Source organism: Branchiostoma floridae, chromosome 3 (assembly GCF_000003815.2).
Source record: "Branchiostoma floridae strain S238N-H82 chromosome 3, Bfl_VNyyK, whole genome shotgun sequence".
In the NCBI taxonomy this organism is placed as follows: Eukaryota; Metazoa; Chordata; class Leptocardii; order Amphioxiformes; family Branchiostomatidae; genus Branchiostoma; species Branchiostoma floridae.
In genome coordinates this window covers 19726300-19750704 of record NC_049981.1, presented here as the reverse complement: position 1 = coordinate 19750704, position 24405 = coordinate 19726300, and the positions used below count along the sequence as shown (strand labels likewise).

The 24405-nt window shown below is 42.8% G+C and overlaps 2 protein-coding genes across 12 annotated transcripts in view; one reads left to right on the top strand and one right to left on the bottom strand.

Annotated features, from left to right (window-relative positions):
- LOC118411581 (protocadherin-15-like) overlaps window positions 1-24405 on the bottom strand; it is a 143491-nt gene that overhangs the window by 55176 nt on the left and 63910 nt on the right. The window lies entirely within an intron of this gene.
- LOC118411583 (hemicentin-1-like) lies at window positions 764-24405 on the top strand. Its single transcript, XM_035814003.1, has 21 exons — window positions 764-954; window positions 2802-2972; window positions 3954-4124; window positions 4781-4945; window positions 12097-12267; window positions 12705-12875; window positions 13119-13265; window positions 14370-14507; window positions 15821-16029; window positions 16334-16484; window positions 17190-17252; window positions 17814-17933; window positions 18303-18440; window positions 19143-19262; window positions 19714-19845; window positions 20276-20404; window positions 20948-21098; window positions 21350-21414; window positions 21654-21776; window positions 22240-22366; window positions 23207-24405. Exons 2-21 carry the CDS (start codon window positions 2897-2899, stop codon window positions 23565-23567), a joined length of 2928 nt encoding a protein of 975 aa, XP_035669896.1. The 5' UTR covers window positions 764-954; window positions 2802-2896; the 3' UTR covers window positions 23568-24405.

The following is a 24405-nucleotide window of genomic DNA, read 5'->3' as shown; positions in this document are numbered from 1 at the left end:
ACCTAGAATCTAACTGAAATCAACAAAAGCATAGATACAAGACCCGGGCATTCACACAGTCATTTTTTTTCTGATCTTGATCAACTTCATCAGGAGGCCGTTTCCTTGATGGGTTGTCAAAAAAAACTCCCACAACACACCATTTAACGTGAGCAAGCCTTCAAGCGGGAGAGACAAGATCTAGTTGTACAGTTACAAAGCAATTTGCCTCGGGGTAAACAAACATTTAGGTGTTGTGAGAAGAATGTAACCTGGAGTTTGAAAGCTCTATAACGTGTGAGCCGCGCAAATTTGTTGACGTCTGGAGCACTGAGTCGCGCTAGCCTATGCNCCTCCCAGGCTGTTGGGTTTATATTGCCTGCCTTAATGTTACATGTGAGGATGTCCTTGTAGCGTAGGATGGGTCTTCCTGCAGGTCTGGAGCCAGTGGCAAGCTGTTCCTAACTGTAGCCGAGTTATTGGGAGTCTACCTGCAGTAGTTACAAAGTGGGACAGTCATGTTACCATGTGGCCTATGGTCTTAATCCATTGTAGCTGTGGACACAATTAATGTATCCTTTACTCAGTAAACCATTAACGTTATCACCACAAATTGCTATAAACTGAAGCTTGATTTTCCAATTATGACAAGTTTATTCTTTGATGAATGCTTGAAAACTTGAAAGCCTTCATTGTACTTCCAGACATTAATTGTATTGTACATGTGTATGTGTGTTTGTGTAGGTTAACATGAAGCATACTTGTTTAGAATGGATCCATTGAACTAAAAATTTCTGTTTGCAGTCCATGGTGGCTTCTCTCCCTGGCAGCCATGGGAGTCTTGCAGTACCACCTGTGGGGAGGGTGTTCAGACACGCAGACGGCAGTGTGATAATCCTCCCCCTACCAACAATGGGCGCTCCTGTGTCGGACCATATACAGAGACCAAAACATGCAATCCCAGGCAATGTGAAAGTGAGTATGTCTTACTTAAGCTGTGGTATAAGTTGCACCACTTACTAGTATTTTAACCTTGAGTGCTTTAGTGTGCTAAAGGCAACCTAAGCAATATTACAGGGTTAAATGTGGAATTATTCTGGATAAAGCAATCTGTATAATATTGACTTCTACAGCACTGTATTCCCACATTTACATAATTACCTCCATGAAATGTCATGGAATGGAGGTTATATTTTCTGTTATGTGTCTCTGTCTGTGTAGATGATTACTCAAGAACGGCTGGATGGATTGGTTTCATACTTGTTGTGTTGGTGGGGTGTGATGAAAGCTCGAATCGATGAGATCTTGGGAGCCGTATCTGTCGTTATAATCGATGTAATAATATCAGAAATCACCCCTATATTTGAGATATATTGGTACAGGCATCGTGCTGTATGTGTTTGTTAATGGGCTTAGCTGCAAGCAGATAGTGAGGTGACAGCTGTTTGGGGAACCCCCAGTAGTTTTATTTATGTCTGCTTAGGACTGTTTGAAATATTTGTAACAGTTGGCACAGTAGTTACCTCCATGAAATGTCATGGAGGTTATATTTTCTGTTATGTGTCTCTGTCTGTGTACAAGATTACTCAAGAACGGCTGGATGGATTGGTTTATCAGAAATCACCCCTATATCTGCGATATATTGGAACAGGCATCGTGCTTTAAGTTTGTTAATGGGCTTAGCTCCAAGCAGATAGTGAGGTGATTTGTATGACACCTGTTTGGGGAACCCCGAGTTTTTTTAATATGATAATTAGTTTTATTTATGTCTGCTTACGATATCATGGAGATGTGAAGCGTAAGTATAATTGGAAGAAGTTGAGGTACATTTAACGGTAATGCTTAACAGGTATGGATGTCTCACATACTGTACTGCTGATTTGAGTGACATGGTGATTAAAATGCCATTAGGTCCTCTCATCTTAGATGGGTTGGGTGTCAGGAGTTTTATGGGCGATACAGATGTTCTAATTTCGTTACGTTAAGGGACAGTTGTTAGTTGTCTCTTTCGTAGCCAATGGTACTTGTTTTTTAGCAGACGGGGTTGGCGCCAAGTATTCATCTTACAGTTGGTGTACGGCTGTCAGAGGAAAGTGTGCATCTCGTTTTTGTACCGTGTGAACAGCTGATGTTATGACATATTGGTGGAAAATCAAATCACCATCTGACTAAAGTTGGCCACATCCCTTCTTCTTTCTGAGTTTCCCAACTTCCTCCCACCACACCGCTCTGAGGCACATAGTTGAACCTCAATAATGCTGACAACCTTAGACAGTTTAAATGCCAAACATCAAGCTTAAGGAACACCACGCTACCATATGCCGTCGACCTCTTAAACGCACATTACACAATTAAGTGTCACATTTTGATAATTACTAATCAGATGGACATCCTCTGTGTCATAAATACACCACTACTTTCCCATAACATTTATAACCATTACTCTCAAATACAACCGACTATAAACATACATACCATCCACAAAAAAGCAATAAATATTTCATGGAGGTATGAGGTCCCCGAACTCTAGTTATTTTATAATTTGAGCGGTTAAAAATGGCCCAGAGACAATTTGCACGAGGATATTCATTATTAGAACCCAAAAAAATAAGAACTTGATCAGGAATCCTCGTATGACTTGTAACTGCACTGTTTTGAACGTTTATGAAATAATGATGTAAATGTGCTAAAATAGTGAATTAGATGACAATATAATACAGATTGCCTTATCCAGATTATTTCCACTTTCAAGATCTAATATTGCTTAGGTTGCCCTTAAGGATGCCTCATTTCACAACATCTGTGTATATTGGAACACGTAGTTGATGGTGGCTGGTCAGAGTGGTCGGTGTGGGAGGAGTGCTCTGCAACTTGTGGTAAGGGTGTCCATCAACGCACCCGGTCCTGCAACAACCCAATGCCTCAAAATGGAGGCAAACCTTGCACAGGGGAATCCACACAAGTCCAAGACTGCCACGCAGACCCTTGCCCAGGTATGTATCAGATTATTCTCCTTGTATGACATATTGTAAAGCTCAATTTAACTAGTAATGGTGTTATGGACCCTGGATCTGGACCAAGAGGTTTAAATCCTGCCTGCTTGTATGCATGCTACCGGAAATGTTGCTTGTGCTCACCCAACATGCATGCTACCGGAAATGTTGCTTGTGCTCACCCAACATGCATGCTACTGGAAATGTTGCCTGTGCTCACCCAACATGCATGCTACCGGAAATGTTGCCTGTGCTCACCCAACATGCATGCTACTGGAAATGTTGCTTGTGCTCACCCAACATGCATGCTAAGTTGGAAATGTTGCTTGGGCTCACCCAACATGCATGCTAAGTTGGAAATGTTGCTTGTGCTCACCCAACATGCATGCTACTGGAAATGTTGCTTGTGCTCACCCAACATGCATGCTAAGTTGGAAATGTTGCTTGTGCTCACCCAACATGCATGCTAAGCTGGAAATGTTACTTGTGCTCACCCGACATGCATGCTACTGGAAATGTTTCTTGCGCTCACCCAACATGCATGCTAAGTTGGAAATGTTGCTTGTGCTCACCCAACATGCATGCTACCGGAAATGTTGCTTGTGCTCACTCGACATGCATGGTACTGGAAATGTTGCTTGTGCTCACCCGACATGCATGGTACTGGAAATGTTGCTTGTGCTCACCCAACATGCATGCTTTGAATGAATTTCTCTATAGACTATACAATCAACCTGTATGAATACTGTACAGTACATAGCACCTGTCCTCTCTGTCAGTACCAGTGGAAGAAATGCTTTTCAGTGAGCTAAACTGGGTCATGATTATTGTCTTTCATTAGGGAGGTTATATAGATGTCCTATATAACTTCCTTGCTTTCTTTGAACATTTTATATTATTTGTTAGGTGTCTCGTACATATATGTTGTCTTGTTCTTTGTGATCAACAACGTTAACACGACTGACAACAATATCACTTCAGTGAATGGCGTGTGGGGACAGTGGTCCCAGTGGCAGCCATGTGATGTGACATGTGGTAAAGGTGTGCAGACCAGACTGCGGAAGTGTGACAATCCCGCTCCCAGCTATGGAGGGCTGCCATGTGAGGGGAGTGACAGGCAGACACAGATGTGTGAGCTGGATGCCTGCCCAGGTGAGTCTTGTGTTTTAAAACTGACTGTAGTTCTTGAATGCTCTATCTCTTGTTTGTTGTTTTTAAATTACCAGTATTGTGTTGTTTGTCAAAAAGAATTGATTTAATTGATCACAAGGTGGGGTACATTTGCACAAGTTTTATTTTGACATACTGGCAATTGTTATTGATTACTGAGGTCTTTGATATAGACTGAATGTCCTTTTATGTTGACTAATTGTCCCTTTGTATGGATCTAAGATCTAAACCTTGTAAACTTTGTAAAGCCCTTACAAGTCCTTGTAATCCTTATCAGCTAACATTGACAAGTGCTTCCAATAGTCTAGAGTGATCTTCTTTGTATGCTTTTCAGATAATCAATCTCAGATTTTGATTCAGAACATAAGAGCAGATTGAAAAAAACGTCAGTATTAAAATTCAATTTGATCAGCTCCATGCCCTTTATAGTTTGTTCCAGTATTTAAAAAAAGATGTGTAATATCTGTGGTGGAACAGAAGGTAACACAACCAAGACATTCAAAAGATTTCAGCAGGTTCCTAGATTGGAGTTGTGACATGTTATCTGCAGGAGTATACCTTTAATAGAACAGTGCCGCTTAGACAGTCTTCATTGTGCTGTAGAGTAAATGACAGCTTACACTTTTGATTTGTGTTAGTGGATGGCAAGTGGACACCGTGGGGCCCGTGGTCAGCCTGTAGTTCATCGTGTAACAACGGTATCCGTACGCGTACGCGGACATGTAATGCAGCGGAACACGGCGGCCGGGCATGTCCGGGAGAAGACACACAGGTGAACTTCTGCAACAGCTTACCCTGTCCAGGTCAGTATTTCTGATAAAATTAGTTCTTCATAATTTTTTTTATCAGGTCACTGTTATGGAATTTCATCATTTGACATAGGCTCAGTGTTTACAGCTTTGTCCTATGGTCTCCCCTGCTTGGACCATAACTTAATCCAACTAGCTTTGACAGTCATCCTCTTCATCTTTTTATGATTTTCAATAGACAGGGATCAAAATACTTTTCTCTGCATACCTGTACTGGTGAAAATTACCTGCACCAGACAAATTTTACCATTCTGAATTTCTGAATTATGGATCATACTAAAATTGTTCAGGGACCATTTGCTATTTTTCTTTTATATTTTATAGGCAGTCAATGCAGCTAATAACAATCCACATACACCTACATCATAGGACATTTACGTAAAAAAAAACAGTACATGGACCAGTGCAGGTAGACACCAGAAATACCTGCACAGCTCCAATTTTACCTGCACTGAACTGCATATACAGGTGGTATTTCGAGCCCTGCTGTGCATTAACATTTACTCCCTGTGTATGTTAGTCCATGGTGGCTGGGGTCCTTATGACTGTGCATTAACATTTACTCCCTGTGCATGTTAGTCCATGGTGGCTGTGCATTAACATTTACTCCCTGTGTATGTTACTCCATGGTGGCTGGGGTCCTTGTGACTGTGTATTAACATTTACTCCCTGTGCATGTTAGTCCATGGTGGCTGGGGTCCTTGTGACTGTGCATTAACATTTACTCCCTGTGTATGTTAGTCCATGGTGGCTGGGGTCCTTGTGACTGCGTATTAACATTTACTCCCTGTGTATGTTAGTCCATGGTGGCTGGGGTCCTTGTGACTGTGTATTAACATTTACTCCCTGTGCATGTTAGTCCATGGTGGCTGGGGTCCTTGTGACTGTGTATTTACATTTACTCCCTGTACATGTTAGTCCATGGTGACTGTGCATTAATTAACATTTACTCCCTGTGCATGTTAGTCCATGGTGGCTGGTGTCCTTGTGACTGTGTATTTTTACTCCCTGTGCATGTTAGTCCATGGTGGCTGGGGTCCTTGTGACTGTGTATTTACATTTACTCCCTGTACATGTTAGTCCATGGTGACTGTGCATTAATTAACATTTACTCCCTGTGCATGTTAGTCCATGGTGGCTGGGGTCCTTGTGACTGTGTATTTTTACTCCCTGTGTACATGTGTATGTTAGTCCATGGTGGCTGGGGTCCTTGCCTTGTGACTGTGTATTAACATTTACTCCCTGTGTATGTTAGTCCATGGTGGCTGGGGTCCTTGTGACTGTGTATTTTTACTCCCTGTGTATGTTAGTCCATGGTGGCTGGGGTCCTTGTGACTGCATTAACATTTACTCCCTGTGCATGTTAGTCCATGGTGACTGGGGTCCTTGTGACTGTGCATTAACATTTACTCCCTGTGCATGTTAGTCCATGGTGGCTGGGGTCCTTGCGACTGTGTATTAACAATTAACTGCACTCTCACTCAGGAAAGCAATAACACCTGTGTGGGCTTGGAATCAATGTAACTTTTAATGTTCAGGAGAATGACCAACCACGAGGTGGGTGGGGGGGTGCATAAAAGTTAACTCTGCGATCTACGTCCTCTCGGCCTGCTTTACATGGGAGACAGGAGAATCACGTGAGCCCGAGGGCATAGGTTATGGCTCATGCGCAGTAAATTATTTCATTTACGCTTTCCGCCTAAATCAACACAATTAACTGCACTCTCACTCAGGAAAGCAATAACACCTGTGTGGGCTTGGAATCAATGTAACTTTTAATGTTCAGGAGAATGACCAACCACCAGGACCAAGCCCGCAGGGAATTGCCGGGGAGGGGAGAGTGCAGTGAACGTGATGAGTGGGTGCAGAACTGGAGTAGCTAGGAACAATGCAGTGACGTGATACAAAACCACTGGCTACGCGCACTAACCAAGATCGTAGCACTGTCTACAGCGCTTCTAATGCATGTAAACGATTCTTTCTAAACTGCACATTAATAACCTGGCTAGGCTTGACATCATGTAAGCAATTCAGGCTGAACAGGAACAATTATAACTCAGGCTGAACCTGACATCGTGAAGCAGATATGACCCTAACTGGGACCTAAGCTACATATATAATTAACAAGGTGACGTGCCCAACTGTAGCTACATATGCAAGACGTGGCATGTGCACTGAGGTTCGACTGCAGCTGAACAAACACAATGCTGCTGCGGGCTGAAGGGTGAACTAGAATCGCCTAAACCTATACTGTAACCAGTAACGTCCATATAATGGCACAACGGCTGCCTAGGCTTGCGTACAATTGTGGAAACTCTCACAATAAGCTGAACATGGCTATACAATGGTACCGCACAGACTAATTCTGTGGGTATAGCTACTGAGAGTCTGCGGTAGAGTGGAGCGTGTAGAGAACTTAGTGTCTATATAGCTAGGATACCACTCTTTATTTTGCCGGCGAGCAGCTGCGCGAACTCATATCTCTGGTCGAAGGTGCAGTCGAGGTAAGCCTGGAAAGCGTCCGAAGACCAGTCACCCAGCAGCTTCAGCACTTGCGGGTCCGCCCCGCAATGCCAGGCGTAGGTCGCACCGCCACGCCGGAAGCTGTGGCCGGAGTAGCTGCTTGGAGGTAAGCCGACCGCGTAGAGGAGCGTCTTCAGATGTTTGACGAGGGTGTCATGTGTCAGGGACGTGAGACCTCCGCCGGTGCTGGGTACAAGAAAGGCAGGTGCATCGAGGGGGGCCCGGATCATATTACACATGTGAAGGTACGCGTGTTTCGGGCACAGAGGATGTCCCGTCAGCTCTGGTAGAGGAAGTAGCAGCACCTTTTGCCGGAATTGTATGGTCTTAGACCACGTGACACGAAGAACTACACAGTCCCCGGAGACTTGGATGGCCCGGCGTGTCAGATGTTTGGCTGGGTCGAAGGAGGACTGCGATTTTGGAACCAGATTGGACTTACGGAGTAAAGAGAAAAACGCTACACAGAAGGCGGCCCACAGCGTCGCGTGCAGAGGTCTCGTCAAGTCCAACTCTTCACGGATGCGTAGCAAGATGGCTGGAGTGATTGGGAGCTTTTGCTGCGGCACATGAGAGGAGGACCTGCGGATGGAATTAATGACTAGTTTGAGCTCGAAGCCGCCTGCTGGTGGGGGCTCAAAGCCGTGGAAGCGCTGCAGCGTTCGCGCTCCATGAACATAAAGCTGGACACTGTTCGGGCTCTTCAGCGAGCGGGATAGGAACTGCGCGAACCTGGTGAGTGTCTTAGAGTCTGTAGGAATTGCAGGAAGTCCGAAAAACTCGCAGAATAACAGGAACGCTCTCCACTGGTTTCGGAAATTGTCGGAAAAAGTTACAACTGAGTCAATAGCTCGAAGTGTTGAGCGGTAACGTCTACGCTAGAAGTGTGCTGGCCTGCTGTCAGACGCTGGAATTCATTCGCATGATACGCAGAGGTTGACCAGCGACTGAGGTGGTCAGCAAGCCGATTATCCAGACCAGGGATATGTATAGCCCTGAGTTCGAACTGCCAAGCGGCGGTGCATAGCCACAAATTTCTCAGGCAGGTTTGCAGGAAGGTCGCACGACTCCTACCAGAGTTCAACACCGTTACAGCGGCTTCATTGTCACACATGACTACGATTCTGCGCCCGGCCCAGTACTTGCCCCACAACCTGACGCACACCAATATTGACAAGAGTTCCAAACTGTTGATGCATGGCTGCGACTCGAGGAGAGACGGCGGGAATGACGCGTGGAAGTACTCGCCGGACCCTTGCAGAAAACCGCCGCAGCCGGATAAGCAGGCGTCCGAGCTGAAGACTGCATCAGGGTCTGACCAGGCGGCGTGCGATATCAGTGACACGCCGTTGTAGGTAGGTAAGAACGTGGCCCACCAGAGCAGATCTTTGCGGAACTCGTCGCTAATGCTCAACCTCTCACGCCTGTCCTTATAGCGCCGGAGGAAGAGAATCATGCGCGACACGAAGAGCCGTCCTGGCTTGACACAAGAGGCTACGAAGTGAAGCTTACCGAGCAACCACTCCACTTCTTGCCTGCGCACGAGAGTCTTGGACGACCAACAATGTAATTCTGCCATGGTGTCTGTCAGCCTGTCCGGTGTAACCTCTATAGTCATGCATACTGAATCCACGGTACGCCCGAGGAACGTCATGCGAGTAGATGGAGGGCTGGCCTTGTCGTCTGCCTCAGTCAATACCAATGTCTGGAGGAGAAGGCCAAGTGTGTTGTACGCATCCCCCGCCCTCTGTGGGGAGTCTGCGCCACCGAAATCGTCCAGATAATTCACACAGGAGAACCCAAGTCCTGCGTAGATGTGCGTGACGGCGTCTGTTACACGCTGACAGGCTTGCGCTGACGAGCGCAGACCGAACGGCAAGGCCACGTCCGCGTAGGTACTGCCTCGCCAGGAAAAACCCAGGAGATGGTAATCTGCTGGATCCACGAACAATTGCCTATACGCCCTGCGTAAGTCTCTTTTAAACATCAAGCAGCCTGTACCGTGTTTGACTACCAAGGCGGTGAAGTCGTCGATAGAAGGGTACCGCAACCGGCGTGTCACGCCCAGGTACGTACCTTTGGGAATGCCATCATTGACCGAAGAACCATCCGGGTAGCTGAAGTCCACCACGATTCTGCGATCTTGTGTGTCTTTCTTGGGCACTGTTTGTAGTGGATTGCACACCAAAGTTGGCATGAAAAACCCGAGCGGCAACGGGCCTATTGTCGCGCCGTGTGACAGCTCTTTTTGGATATAGGCGTCCACATGGCTGGCGTGTTGGATGGCCGAGGGGTGATTGGTATGCGGTACCTGTGGTGGGTCCGAGCGATCATAGTTCACCGGGAATCCGAACTCCAGTAAGTCACAAAGGTCTTTGTCGTGATAACCCTCCAACAGTGCGCGCCAGGCGCTGATATGTAGTTTGCTCGGTACGGGAATGCGCTCACCTTGAAAATTGTATACACCAGACTCTATTACTCTGTCGTGCCAGTGCTGATAATCCAATAAGTCATGCTGCACAGCTGTGTGCATGTCAGTCTTGAAACTCCTGACGTTGCTGCTTCCGTGGAAATCCTGTAACCGGATGTCCCAGATATGCGACCCACGATCGCCAATTGTCGAAGGCCATGAACCACTGTCCGGAATGTGCGGCACCTGAGTGCTGCCAGTAGAAGTGGGCAGGTCAAAGTAAACTTCACCGAAGCCTCCCCCATAATTATCATCACGAGAGTTGAAGGCACATGTACTTGTGCCTTCCCGAAGGTGGAAGGCTGCACCGTCTTCTATTGAAGTAAATAAGGCTACATAATCGCTCCGGTTTTTCTGCGAAGCCGGCAAACTACCATCGATACCAAGTTCAGACATACTGTCCCTATTGTGCAAAACAGCACCTGCTTTTGTCGCAGCAGTTGAGTCCATCTCCTCACCCCTGTCATCGTCACGAGAAGCAAAGTCACATGAACTCGTACCATCCTGCATGTGCAACATTGCACTGCCTTCCGTCGGAGGAAGGTCGTCAACATGAATACCGCGGGTTTTATGCGAAACCCGAAAACTAACAGGAACAGAAACCTCTCGGGAGGCAAAGATATCGGCACCAACAAAGACACTACTCACAGTTTGTTGCGCGTCTACTAAATCGGTGACTCTACCGATCCCCGCGCTTCCTTGTCCGGGAGTTTGTCAGGCCGTGCTCCCGGCGGCTTGGGCGCCGGTAGACCGCTTTGCATCTGTCTTCTTCCTTTCACAATCGTTCTCAGAATGCTTGTATTTTCTGTTCAGTCTTTTCCAGCAGAAGGAACAGGCATGCTCAAACCCGCAGGACGCGACGCTGCAGTCATTCTTGTTGAAGGCCCAGCAAAACTTAGGTGCCTTTGGTTTTTCGGCGGGTGCCTGACTGGTCGCTGCACTAGAAGGCTTGAGACGTGTCGGGTCCGCGTCAAAGTACATCTCTTTTAAGTGGGTCCAGTCCGCCGACCAGGAGCCCGGTTTTTGTAACGCCTCCCGCAACGCTGCTGCGTGAAAGCTCCTCACGACTGACCACTTGTATCTAGCCAACTTCGTACAGGCGCATTGGAGGATAGACAGCCTTCCCGCCAATTCCCACTGTGGCATGGAGGCGACGGCTGTTTGCAACAAGCCCATGCTTCCAACTAAAAACTCCTCCATCGTAAGCTCGTCATACTTTTTCGGTTCTGCTGACTCGAAACTGTACACGAAAGCCTCAGGGGAGAGGGTCTTACCTTCTGTCTTCTTCCGAGAGCCGATAAGGTCTGGATACTTTGCGGTCACTTCCGCCTGCAGAGGACTGTTGTCACGTAACTGTTGTAACGTGATATCGCCGGGGCCCAACAAACTCGTGTGCGCGGGGTCTTTCGTGTGCAGCTCCGGCGGCTTTGGAAGAGTAGGATCGGTCTCTTTGGCGGGTTCTGTGCTGCAGCGTGCCTTCTTGAGCTCTTCCTCCAACTCGGCGACTTCCTTCTCCAAACGGGCTTGCTTAAGCTGCTCTTGTAACTCGGCTTTTCGCCTCTCCAGATCCGCGGTAGCTTTGACCTTGCCGCCCGCCGGCGGCGTGGCCTCTTCCGACTCCGTGTCAGAGTGGACAGGGTGGACAGGCTGGCTGATCCCCTTACAGTGCTTGTTACCTCTGCCGTTGGGGTGAAGGGAGTTGTCTTGCCCGCACCCGGGACATTTTTTGGCCCGTTTTGGCATGTCGAATCGCGTAAACTTGCACAAAAAATTGCATAAAAGTTAACTCTGCGATCTACGTCCTCTCGGCCTGCTTTACATGGGAGACAGGAGAATCACGTGAGCCCGAGGGCATAGGTTATGGCTCATGCGCAGTAAATTATTTCATTTACGCTTTCCGCCTAAATCAACACATTTACTCCCTGTGCATGTTAGTCCATGGTGGCTGGGGTCCTTGTGACTGTGTATTTTTACTCCCTGTGTATGTTAGTCCATGGTGGCTGGGGTCCTTGTGACTGTGCATTAACATTTACTCCCTGTGCATGTTAGTCCATGGTGACTGGGGTCCTTGTGACTGTGCATTAACATTTACTCCCTGTGCATGTTAGTCCTTGGTGGCTGTGTATTAACATTTACTCCCTGTGCATGTTAGTCCATGGTGGCTGGGGTCCCTGGACAGCGTGGGGTGGCTGTAGTCGCAGCTGTAACGGGGGACAGCGTAAGAGGTACAGGACGTGCAACAATCCGCAGCCACAGCATGGTGGCCAGTCTTGTGCTGGTCCGGCAGCGGAAATTGAAGGTTGCAGCTTTGAGCCTTGTCCAGGTACGATATTTACACCTGCTGTTATATAGCCTGCAGCATTTTAAGTTCATCTGTATTGTAATGGGAGGCAACTAATTGATAAAAGGCATTGATGCTAAACATTGCAAAAACAGGCAAGAAATAATGACAAAGTGTCAGATCCTTACATCAGCTTGAACATTGCACCTAAACTACTTTTAATTTTCAATGTTAAAAATCATGAAAATCCATTTATTATTCCTTGTTGAGTTCACTCTTAGACTAATAGCAACCCCCCTGCCAATATAGCCTCAGGCAGCAAAGTTTGCATTACACAGACAATCATTGAGTCTTATTTGATGATGATGGTTTTCTGCTATTGAAAGTACCATGACGATTATGTATAGAACACATTCATGGAAGTATTAAGGTCTGTTAGACTTATTCAGTGTTTCACTGAAAGCAATGTTTATGTTTAGTCCATGGGAAGTGGAGTTCCTGGACAGACTGGAGTGAATGTTCAGCTACATGTGGCCGGGGAGAGAGGATAAGAACCCGTTCCTGTAACAAACCAGAACCTCGGCATGGTGGGAACTCCTGTCTGGGGGACAGCTCACAAGTGCAAGCCTGCAGAATACGCTCATGTAGAGGTATATGTGCTTCTTACTTCTTACCTTAACTACCCATACAAAAACAACTGATTCAGAATATAGATATTAGGTGATTTCTTGTACATTACTTTTATGTACAATGTACATGTGTATGGGTCTGCTAAGTGACCCATGGATTTACGTGTACATGAAGAAGAAAAATTCACCAAATTGGTGTCATCCTGTAATATTTTAGAGAAAATATACATTGTATGTAAGTTTTTTCTGTGGTCACTCTTCCAGGGAGACCAACCCAGGCACATGGAAGCATCATAGGCACAGTGAACAACCTTGAGTTTGGAGTTGCAACCCTGTATGCCAACATTACAAAAAGCAGATCAGGAAACCACAGGGTGATAGCCGTGATGACCAATATACCAGCTAATGTTGGTAAGTCTCAGGTGTAAGCTGACTACAGTCAAACCTGTCTTTATTAGTTAAAAGTACACATCCACTCCAGACTTACTTAGATTTACTCTGCCAGTGCCAGGCAGCAGTAAGTTATGTTATCCATACATTGTAATTGTAAAAAAATACCAAGTAAACTAAAATGACTGAGTAGAAGTGGGGGAAAATTAAGCTCAACCAATATGTTTTTCTGACACATTTTCTGGTACCACAATGCTCACATGTTTTTCCTGGATACAAGCATGTACATGACATATCTGACTAGGAGATTTAAGTATTTATGACACCAACATACAAATTTCTTGCTATCTCTAACAAGGAACATTAAATTAACAATAATATTATTGGTAACATTACTGTTTACACCTAATCAAGGTCCTTCTGATGCTATGGAACAAACCACCAAAACCATACTTGATTTTTTTACTTTAAATCAAAGTTTTGACTAAGCTTGTGATGATGTCACATGAACACAGCAGCTGGTTTGAAACTGTGAAAAACATTCTTTTGAAAAGCCAAGAAAATCTTGCAGTGGCATGTTATGGTAATCAAGCACTGTTCATTTATCAAATACAAAATGTAAATAGTCAGCAAATTGTTTTTTTTTTCTTGAGCCACAGTGCCAAGGTTTGAACTGGCTCCCATTTACTGTGCCAATATTTCTTTGAAAAAAATTATGCTTCTTAGAGATAATTTGAATTTGTATTTTGGTGTACTGAGTCATATAAACACTTAAAGTGTAATTAATTAAAACAGGAATTTTTCTCCCATAGAATGGTTTCCATTTTTGATATAAGATTCGTGTGATGGGAACAACTTTCTCAAGTCTCACATCTGTACAGTTAGTAGGATGTCAGATGGCCCACTTCCTCTTGTTAATTTGGGACAGGAGAGAACAACTCTGACAAGAACAGTTTGGTTCCCTTTAGCATGTTACACTTTTAGATCACAAAAATTCATGTTTGTTATGCTTTTTTTGTTTTTACCAGACATTACCAACCACCGTCATAACCGTTAGCTTTGCATGCTGGTGATATGTTTACTAATACTCCACAATTTCTCTTAACAGATTCTTTGTTTTTACAGGTTTTTGGCTGAGAAAACTTGTATCCATCTTGACCCCTGTATATTGGACAACAGCATTTGAGGTAGGGGAGGCTGTCAATGGCTATACACTAACAAAGGGGATTTTCCAGAGAGAGACACAAGTGGAGTTTCCCACAGGTATGGCTACCAATGTGTTTTTGTGTGTGTGTATATAAAGCTTGTTATTTAAATCTTGTCAAAGGCACCCTTATGCTGAATTTCATTCGATTATAATACCAGGACATAGGAGGCTAAAACATACAGATATGGTCTGAAGACAAAACAAATCCTCAATACTTGTTGTACAATATTGTTTATTATTTTAAAGCTCTGTACAAGGGTGCCTAAGTGCATTTGCACAAACCTTAGGAAATCCTTACGAATATTATGAAAACTGCATGAAATACTATGCGAGAAACCTTATGTGATGCGCACAAATTAATATTTGATACGCAAGAATGATTCACACAAATCTTATGCAAACCAGCCAACCACTGCCAGGGTCACGTGACAGATATTCAAGACGGCGGCCATGATCTTCGGCGAAGGGAAAATACGATGTGACATGCCGAAATGGAGCAAAAGAGTAGTTCAAAGGGTATTAAATACGTCTACATGATGGGATATGTCCATTCAATGCTTTTACATAAAAGTATCACTGGTAGAAATACTCAGAAACGTACCTTCTCCCAGAATAAAGAGACTCTATTTACACAACCATTGCTTTATTCTCACCAACGTTTCAGTGTCACCTTTTTCTATCATCTTGACAGTCACCAAAACATTGGTGAGAATAAAGCACTGGTTGTGTAAAAAGAGTATCCTTATTCAGTGACATACAAACCTGATGAAACTACTCACATACCTTAATCCCCTCCTAACGTAGTGGTCGGCCGTTTTGCATAAGGTTTGTGCCTATCACATAAGATTCGGGATTGTCACATCAAGGACTGGCTATCACATGAAGTTTGTACATTTTTGCATACACATGTAGTGATTTGTGAGTATCACATAAGATTCATATGAATTTTATAAAGTTTGTGCAAATGCTTTATATAGGCATCCCTACTGTATACAAAAAAATGCCAGAATTAGCTTTTGCCCAATTTTAGGTCATTTGGCCAAAACAAAATGACAGATGAATTGATTTGTAGACAAAGAGAGGTGAGAAAAAACATTGTAAAAATATATATATTTCATCCAAGTGAGACAACATGAACTACATGTAGACAGGAGCAATTCCAGACATGAACCTGGACTTCAATCTGACTAAGCAAAACTGGTATCATCATCCTAAATATGCATGGTAAGAAAGATGTGTGTTATTATAATGAGCAGTTATTGAAATAACCAAGCTATTCACAGATGAAGTGTTTACATGTATGCCTTCCACAAAACAGTTACTAAGCTTTAATGTTATCTTCTCAGTTTACAGTGTTTTATCTTTCCAGGAGAAACTCTGCACATGACCCATAATGCAAGAGGTCTGGATGACAGTGGTGTCCTGCAGCTGGACATTGTACTGAAGGGTGACGTGCCACGTCTCTCAAGCACAGCAAACATCATCCTGAAGGACTATGTGGAGGATTATGTGCAGACAGGGCCTGGACAGATATACGCTTTCTCTACACGGATGTTCACTGTGGATGGCCATATGCAGGTACACTGCTTTATGTGGGCTCACAAGTGGTAAATAAGGAGTAATGATGACCAGAGGTTATGGCAAAATAGGGCCTTCTCATTGGTCAATGTCGTTTGGTAACTATAACTGTGGCCGCTTCACTGGGAACATTCACAGAAGCCACTGAGATAATTTTTGTTCTGACTTCTGCCGATCTTGCTCTTGTGTATACACTGCATATTGTCTACATGTGTTTGAGGCACCTGTTTCAGTGAGATGCACAAAATACTAACAAGGCATGAAGACAACATGGAATGAAGTTTATATTACATATTTTGTGCAGCCCTACACGTGGAATCACACTATCCATTACGATAGTAGTCTTGGACAGATGCCCTATCTGGTGGAGAGGTTATCAGTGTCCAGTGTTGGTGTGGACTATGATCCTGATTCAGAAATACTGGACTGCAAGCTGGAGGCTTCCATATCAAAAGGTAACTTCTGTTATGTGACAGTTCTATCTTTACCTCTGATTCAATAGGGGGGATTTTACATATGTCAAATTAAAGATGATTTTTAACTTCATGTTCTGTAGTTGAAAGGCTATATTACTCTCAAAGCAAGTGGTAAGGCATTTATACATGTGGCTAACCCCAGAGTGTACCCAGAGTTCGCCACTTTAAAAATTGGTCAGGATTCTTTAAAAATGCTTTTTATCTCCATTTTTGATGAAGATAAAGTTTTGGGTGCATCTGTCTGTGTGTCTGTCTGTGTAGTCAGCTTAACTCGAGAACCTTTGGATGGATTACATTTTATTATTATGATATTTAGTATGAATGAATGAATAAAAGGTTTGTTCAACTCAACTCTATCACCAGGTACATAGCAGCCGACAGCAGAATTGTGCACCTTTGATCACACAAAAGTCAAAGAAACTTAACTTCACTAAAACTATATCGTCGTGTGACATACATCGTAATTGCTAATTCTAAAACACAGTTGAAGAAACTAGCCTAGAGTCACAGGACTAGGTGTATGAGTCCTTCGCCACAGATCGGAACATTAACAGAAAATATAAATGATTGATTGCATCTGAATTTTGCTGTGATACCTTTCACTTACATGTTTTTATTATTAGTATCATTTGACAACATTGCACTCTCACATCTGTACAAACTGTGGATGTTTCATTGCTGTAGGAGTTCCCAGTAACCAGTGTCCTGCAGGGTTTCGGCTGGACCCAGTTGGACCCTATTGTCGAGGTAAGTCTGGGTGCCTGGGGTCCTGCAGATGCTAGTATCATTTTGATAATATTGTGTGTAGTTAGCATTCATTAAAGGGGAACAGTAACATTCTATCACTCTTAATGCACTATACACAAATTGGTTGGATCAATGATGATATTTCTCTGGCATTATTGTCAATCATGTGATTAATTGAAGAACTGAACATGATAGCAATACCATGCACACGAACGTTGTTTGTAACTATGGGTGGGTCAATAACTTTTGTCTTTGTAACTTCGGACTTTATTTGGTCAAGGCATACATAACAGGTATGTTTCAATGTTTTGATACAGTGTAGAATTTCTATGGAAACTTTGCTACTGAAGTGTAGTGTAACACTCGCTCACTGAAAATTAAATGCTTGCCTGGTAAAATAAACATCTTCAAACAATATCTTTTTTTCAGTTTTGATCTGGACAAACACTAAACAGATATACATTTGTATTGTCTGCTGACAGGGACCCATTGGAATTTATGTCACTTAATAGCAGCTTTAAAGTAGAAGTGGAATTGATCTGATGTTACTTAATGTTGCAGATGACAATGAATGTGCGACCAACAACCCCTGCTCCCACTTCTGCCACAATGCCATGGGGAAGTACTTCTGCTCCTGTCCTCCTGGCCTCATGATTGCTGTAGATGGGCATACATGTGAAGGTGTGGCATTTAAGTATCACACTGATTTCATCTCTCACTGTGTGATATAGATGTGTCCATATGTTGGCTTTTTGGACCCAGCCTTTGGTGTAAAGTAATGAAGGTGAAGATGTGATGATACAACTTATTAAGGCCAAACAACAGCGGTGTTGATAGTTCAGGGAAAACAGCAGCAGCGATATAAACATTGTTTTTCAATGGTTGTTTTTTTACTCCACAAACATTTGAAGACTCATATTTTGTAGTCTTTGTGAAACTTTACTGCCCCCCTCTTCTCTGCAATGTAAGGATTACCTCCTTACCCCTCTTCTGAAAGAATTAATCATTATATTCCTTCCTCACTCTCACATTACACTATCCTCTCTGCAGATACTAATGAGTGTGAGAAAGAGAAGGACATCTGTCCACCTTATCAGGACTGCCTCAACACTTTTGGATCATTCCACTGTGCTGCTCGCTGCAGCAAAGGTTACCAACGATCAGCCAGTGGAAACAGGGACTGTCAAGGTACTTACATGTATACATTGTTTTGTATCTATCCCTTCACTCCTTAACTTGGTCTTAACAACCACTCAAGGGACTAGATAAGAATGGCAGGTAGTTGTTTTTTTTTTGTAGTATGATTTTTATATCGTAGTCTTACAATACATACAATATACTAGTTTAATTGTAGTATGTCATACTCAATAATGTAATAGTAATAACACGTTACCTTAACACCCTAGTTCCTCCCGTCCTTTGAGGCACATCGTGGCATAGCTGCACTCGGGATGTTCTATGTGAAAGTAGAATATCCTTTACTTTTAGCTTTAGACCACTGATATGTCAGAAGATAGATGCCGATAAATCTGTGTGCTAAATTAATTGACAGGTTCACTTGTCTTTTTGTATCTATGCCATGATGACTCAGGTAGAAAGAGCCTTGCTTGCTTGCTTGGTTCACAGCAAGGACGATACAGTCCAACTTGTTAATGGTGACCTTTTTAGGACTTGAAAAAAATTGAGCACATTATGGTGGTCACTATAGACAAGTACAGGACTCTTGATGCTTTGTTCAGTGGGAAAAAGGGAGTACCACAAACGTACATGTACAATGTAGCCATGATACCAAGTGGTTCTGATGCAGGTGTGCAGATTGTACTACATGTATATTACCTTGTGACATTGTGACAATGAATCATGTGTTGTAACTTCTTCCCTTTTCTGTAGACCTGAATGAGTGTGAGAAGGTGCCATCCCCCTGTCAACATGAATGTACCAACACTGTGGGTGGCTTCAGGTGTTCTTGTCGACAAGGCTACAGATTGCTGGGGAAAAACAACTGTGTTGGTGCGTATCCTTGCCCTGTGGTATTACTAGATCTTATCCTTGCTTAATTTGATGACCCAAAATCTCTCAAAATATTTTTTAGCCCCTCTGCAAAAGTAAACCATGAAGAAATATTTTTACGATGTTGATAGATGCAGTAATTTGTGTCTGATAAGTTGATACAAGACTTACTTAAGAGAGCATTTATTCATTATGGCTTTTGGCCTCCGTAATCAAACACACAAGTACACAGAACATAACAGGGAGCTATATAGTAATACTAGTACATAGATATTTGTTGATGGCGGTAAGAGGTCCTGCCAAGCAGAGGGGCTGTAAAGCAAATGGCATAGTGGAATATGTGGCCTAATACTAAGCTGATCTGAGGTTGGTAGCAGGGGGCTGTGTCTTGGGTAAGTGTACATCCTGATCATGATGTGAGCTTAACCTAAGGTACATGTATGTTCTGCAGACATTGATGAATGTAAGGGTCCCACCAAGGCCTGCAGCCCAGAGGATAGATGTATCAACACTATGGGCAGTTTCACCTGCCGACCTGTCTGCAATAAGGGCTTCCGCCTAGTTACAAATGGATCCTGCATTGGTATGTTTGAGTCTGTGGTACTCTGGGTACTTCATGGTTTATTCAATGTGTCAATTAGTGTAAAGAAGGATTTTATTGCACGACAATTGTACATATGGCAACAACTATTACATAAAGTACAAAATGGCGGTATAGGATAAAGCTTAACACCCTAACATAACTCTTTGATGTAGTGTCATAATGAATAGGCTAATCATTAGATTCAGTATTCTTTCTAATAGCAGAGCAATCCTTGATATATTTGCCTATTTTTACATTATGGGAGTTTTGACATCTAAAGACATGTACAAATCTGTCTGTAGCATTGAGTCTTTTGAAATATGTAAAATGTGCTTGGCATGGCAATTTTCTTTTTGTGCTCTTCCAGACCACTAATGGAGTGGAGTCTTTTGCTCTCTCAGTCAGCAATGTTGATATTTTGCCATTACAGACATAGATGAGTGCACAGCTGGTGTCACAGAGTGCAGGTTCAATCAGATTTGTCGGAACACCCAAGGCAGCTACAAATGTGTGTGTCCCCGAGGATTTCATTCTCGTGCAGTAGGCTTCCCTTGCACAGGTAGGGCTGCAGAATGGTTTCAAAAGAATATTTTGTCAATCGATATACACCAGGCATCATGATAACAAATTTTCAAGCCATTAATTAACATTTTACTAGAGACTACTAGAGACATGTTTGCTGCCATTTCAGTACTATGCATTTGGTTTCCCCATACAAACTTTGGAGATTCATATTTTTTATGGCACAAATATGTTTAATGATAGTACACAAATGTATTCAGCAGTATGCCAAATAGCAGTTACTCAAGCAACTACATGTAGATATGAATTTGGAAATTGTTAGACTTCAGGTAGCACTATACACCTATCACTAATGTCACTAACAAAAGGTAGTGCTACCAGTAATTTGAAACATCTGACCAGTTCTAAAATCATTTCCAGTTACTTGAGTAACTGCTTTTTGGCATATTACCTGGATGTATTATTTCATATTCAGGGGTCATGTGGATTCCTTGTGGTCACTTTTCCTTAACTTTTCTACTTTCTCTGTCAAGTGTACAAAAAAGCATGATTGTGTGTATCTTCTATGTTCTATTTTTAGATGTGGATGAATGTCAACGCCAGCCACGCCCCTGTGCCTACAAATGCCGCAATCTGCCAGGATCCTACAAATGTCTGTGTCCACCAGGTCAGAAGTTGTTGGCTGACCGACGATCTTGTGCTGGCCTCTGGCACCCAGATGACACAGACAAGTAAACTTCTTCTTTTTTTCACCTTTTGTTATTCTGTTTTCTCTTTTTTTTTCTCTTGTATTCACAGCTCTTTCTTTGGTGTCTATTGAGCCTGAGTATTTTACCTATTGTCAATTGAAGAGGTCATTTTGTACATTATGGAATAAGTAATAATTATGGAAAATATAGTTCAAGTATTATAGGAGACAGGATTGTGTTTGTCATAGTACAGTTTTTACTTTGTAATCTGACATGTTACATTTCTTTTTCAGTAATGTTATCAGTACAAGGTCAGGCTGTGAAGCAGGCTACCAGGAAGTAGATGGAATATGTTTAGGTAAGGTGACATTATACAAGCTTTATTGACATGACAAAAAGTACAGTTATATGTTTAGGCCAGGTGACATCAGCTTTATATCCTTCCTGACACACTCAAACCAACATTTCCTTGGTCTACCATGACCTCTGTTTTCCACTTGTGCACATGTCTTTCAGACTTTAAGACAAGACAAAATGTTAATGTAAAAGTGCTTTATTTTCTCACGCTCACATGTAATTTTGTTGTGTATGTTGTAGATGTGGATGAATGTGCAGCTCCCAGGTCCAAGTGTCAGCATGAATGTCACAACACAGTTGGCAGTTACCAGTGTCGCTGCCCCGTGGGCTATCGTGTCATGCCTTCTGGAGGAACATGTCAAGGTGAGGAGAAGTCTACCTGTCGTACACCAGACTGTATGTTTGTAACAGACCCATTAAGCCCCACCACCTCTAGCTGGGGCCTCCTTTCTTGGACACTGGACACTTGGGCCCTCAGCAAGCCCTTCAAGCCAAGGGACAGAAAATCAGTTGAAGACAGATGTAATTGTACATGTAATGTTATGTTCAGCCCTGCTGCATTGCCCAAGGAGAAGAGCACAGAACATCCTTATTAACCTGAAGGGGGGGGGGGGGTTGTTGTTAATGGTTTCTTGAAAAAATACTGTCACAATGGCAGCCAGCTGGCTGAATTTTTGTTAGTGTTCTCTAGATATCTATTTCCTTGTTATCTAGAATATATAAAGAATAAAGATATTGTTCATTGTTATAATGATTTTAATAAATGAAAATTTAAGGTTTTAGAAAAGCATCATGCGTTGATAAGATTTCTTTCTTTTTCTTTCAGATATCAATGAATGTATAGAACAAAATATCAACTGTGGTCCAAACAAGTTGTGTTTTAATCGTCGAGGTGACTATGAGTGTGTGGACTCGCCATGCCCACCTAACTACAGGAGAGAATCCTCCTCGGGGTATGTGTCCTGTACCGTCTTACATGTTCATCTTGTATTGGGTGGGCCAAAAACTGTGAAATGTTCTTCCTACCTATAGCTAGCTATTTACACAGTGAATACTCAAATTTATTAACGAAGCTACCTGTGGGCGAAAGAACCTGTAACTATTGTACTGCAAAACTGGTGGAAGACGTAATACATTTTATTTCCAACTGCCTCTAATGACCAGGAAAGTAAAGAGCTATTCAAAGAGGCCTGCAAAACCCACAAAAAATTGCCAAACGTTTACTGACAGAAACAGAACCATAACCCTGTTAGCATCACATAACCCACTCATAGAAAAAGTGGGACACTTCGTCTTCCACTGCTTCCAGGAAAGAAGTCAAACCCCAAATGCTTAGATTGTAGCTCTCAGCAGTCCATATTATTGCTAGAATAGTCACTTGTTCCCACATGTCACCATTGTTATCTATACCAAAGTCATTTATTTTATGTATGTTTACTATGTATTTTGTATGTGCCATGTTGCAATTAGCCCTCGGGCAAGAACTTGCAAATAAACTTTTGTGAGATGTGAGAGGGGATTAGTGAGAGCACTGCTGCAACCATTTAATCACTCCTCTTAGTTTTCATACACAAACCTGTTAGTTTTGATACACAAAGTTATCAAGAACAACTAAGCATTGTGAAGAGTGTGGGGTTAGCTGACACCTAGATCCTGTTACTTCAGACAGACAAATGTTGTAGAATTTATGTCAGAGTTTGTGTCACAAGAGGTGGGTGAACTTATGACTGTGCTGATTTGTACCTTTTGTGTATGAGAACATTCTGACGCTTGCTGTATTGTCCCTTGTTTAGGTACTGCATACGAGATTGCAACCCGGCAGACTACAAATGTCCAACAGACTATGCTGTGGAATACAAGACCTTGGCCCTTCCCTATGGCATTGATGCTAATCAAGACTTACTACGACTCATAGCTTACTTTGAAGATGGCAGACAGCACCCTAAAACAACATTTTCCATAACTGAGCAAGAGAGTAACTTACCCTTTGCATTACGGCCAGATAAGGGCACGGGTGTACTTTATACATTGAGGCCCTTAAAACAAGCTCGGTCCTTCCAAATGAAAGTTCGTGCTATATCATATGACGAAAGCCGTATTGAGTACCAAACAACATTCATCATTTACATCTCTGTATCATCATACCCTTATTAAATCTTCTTGTTTCATTTGACTGTTGTAATAGACAACTACATGTACATGTAATATGATGTTATTGAGAGATTTGTAGTTGAGATTGCTCCAGGCTTCATCAGTGCATATGGGATTCATACCACCACATTCTGTCAATTATTGTCCTATTATGGCACACAAGCTTAGCGTTAGGGTTTGACAATAACTTTGGACAAAGGGCTTTGGAGAAAGCGATTTTTTAATGTAATTTTACCAATAGATGCTTTTGAAATTTTTACAGATTTGCTACCTTCTTCAGGCTGGGAATGTGAATTGATGTTGACAGAGGTTAATCTACTTAATATCTTTTAAGTAAGACATGTACATGTATGTATGGAAGCATAGTATCAGAGGATAATGATGTTTTTATGACATAAAATAAGGGGAACTTTTGAAGCCAGTATTACATGCAGCAGATGCTCCTTGGTGCTGATTGAATATGGATGGTAGTTCTTGCTAATGAAACATTTCATCCCTGCTGGCATAGAGAATTACAGTGATGACTAAGATCATGAATTGATGGTATGAGAAGAACCTGAATCAGTAATTTTAGTCTTGCTGTTATGTTACTTTTCACATTTATAAAAGGTTTATTTGTTTCTTGTTGTCATTTTAGCCATCATATATGTGTTTTTTTGTGACGAACAGAACCTGCACATGTATATGTTACAAGTTGATGTTGTCTACATGTTAGATGTGATTATTTTTGCGTTGTATACGTGAGGTAACATTGCTGGTATGTATAAAAGATTTAATTTTGAACAGGGTCTGGTGTTCAATGTTACCTGTGTTACAAATACAGGAATATGCAACCTGTGCA

What these genes read in the sequence shown, in the direction of transcription:
- LOC118411583 (XM_035814003.1), top strand. Translation starts at nt 2,897, where the DNA reads ATGCCTCAAAATGGAGGCAAACCTTGCACAGGGGAATCCACACAAGTC. An exon ending in CAGCTTTGAGCCTTGTCCAG is followed by an intron (nt 12,268 to 12,704) that starts GTACGATATTTA and finishes GTTTATGTTTAG; the next exon opens with TCCATGGGAAGTGGAGTTCC. An exon ending in AGTAGGCTTCCCTTGCACAG is followed by an intron (nt 20,405 to 20,947) that starts GTAGGGCTGCAG and finishes TTCTATTTTTAG; the next exon opens with ATGTGGATGAATGTCAACGC.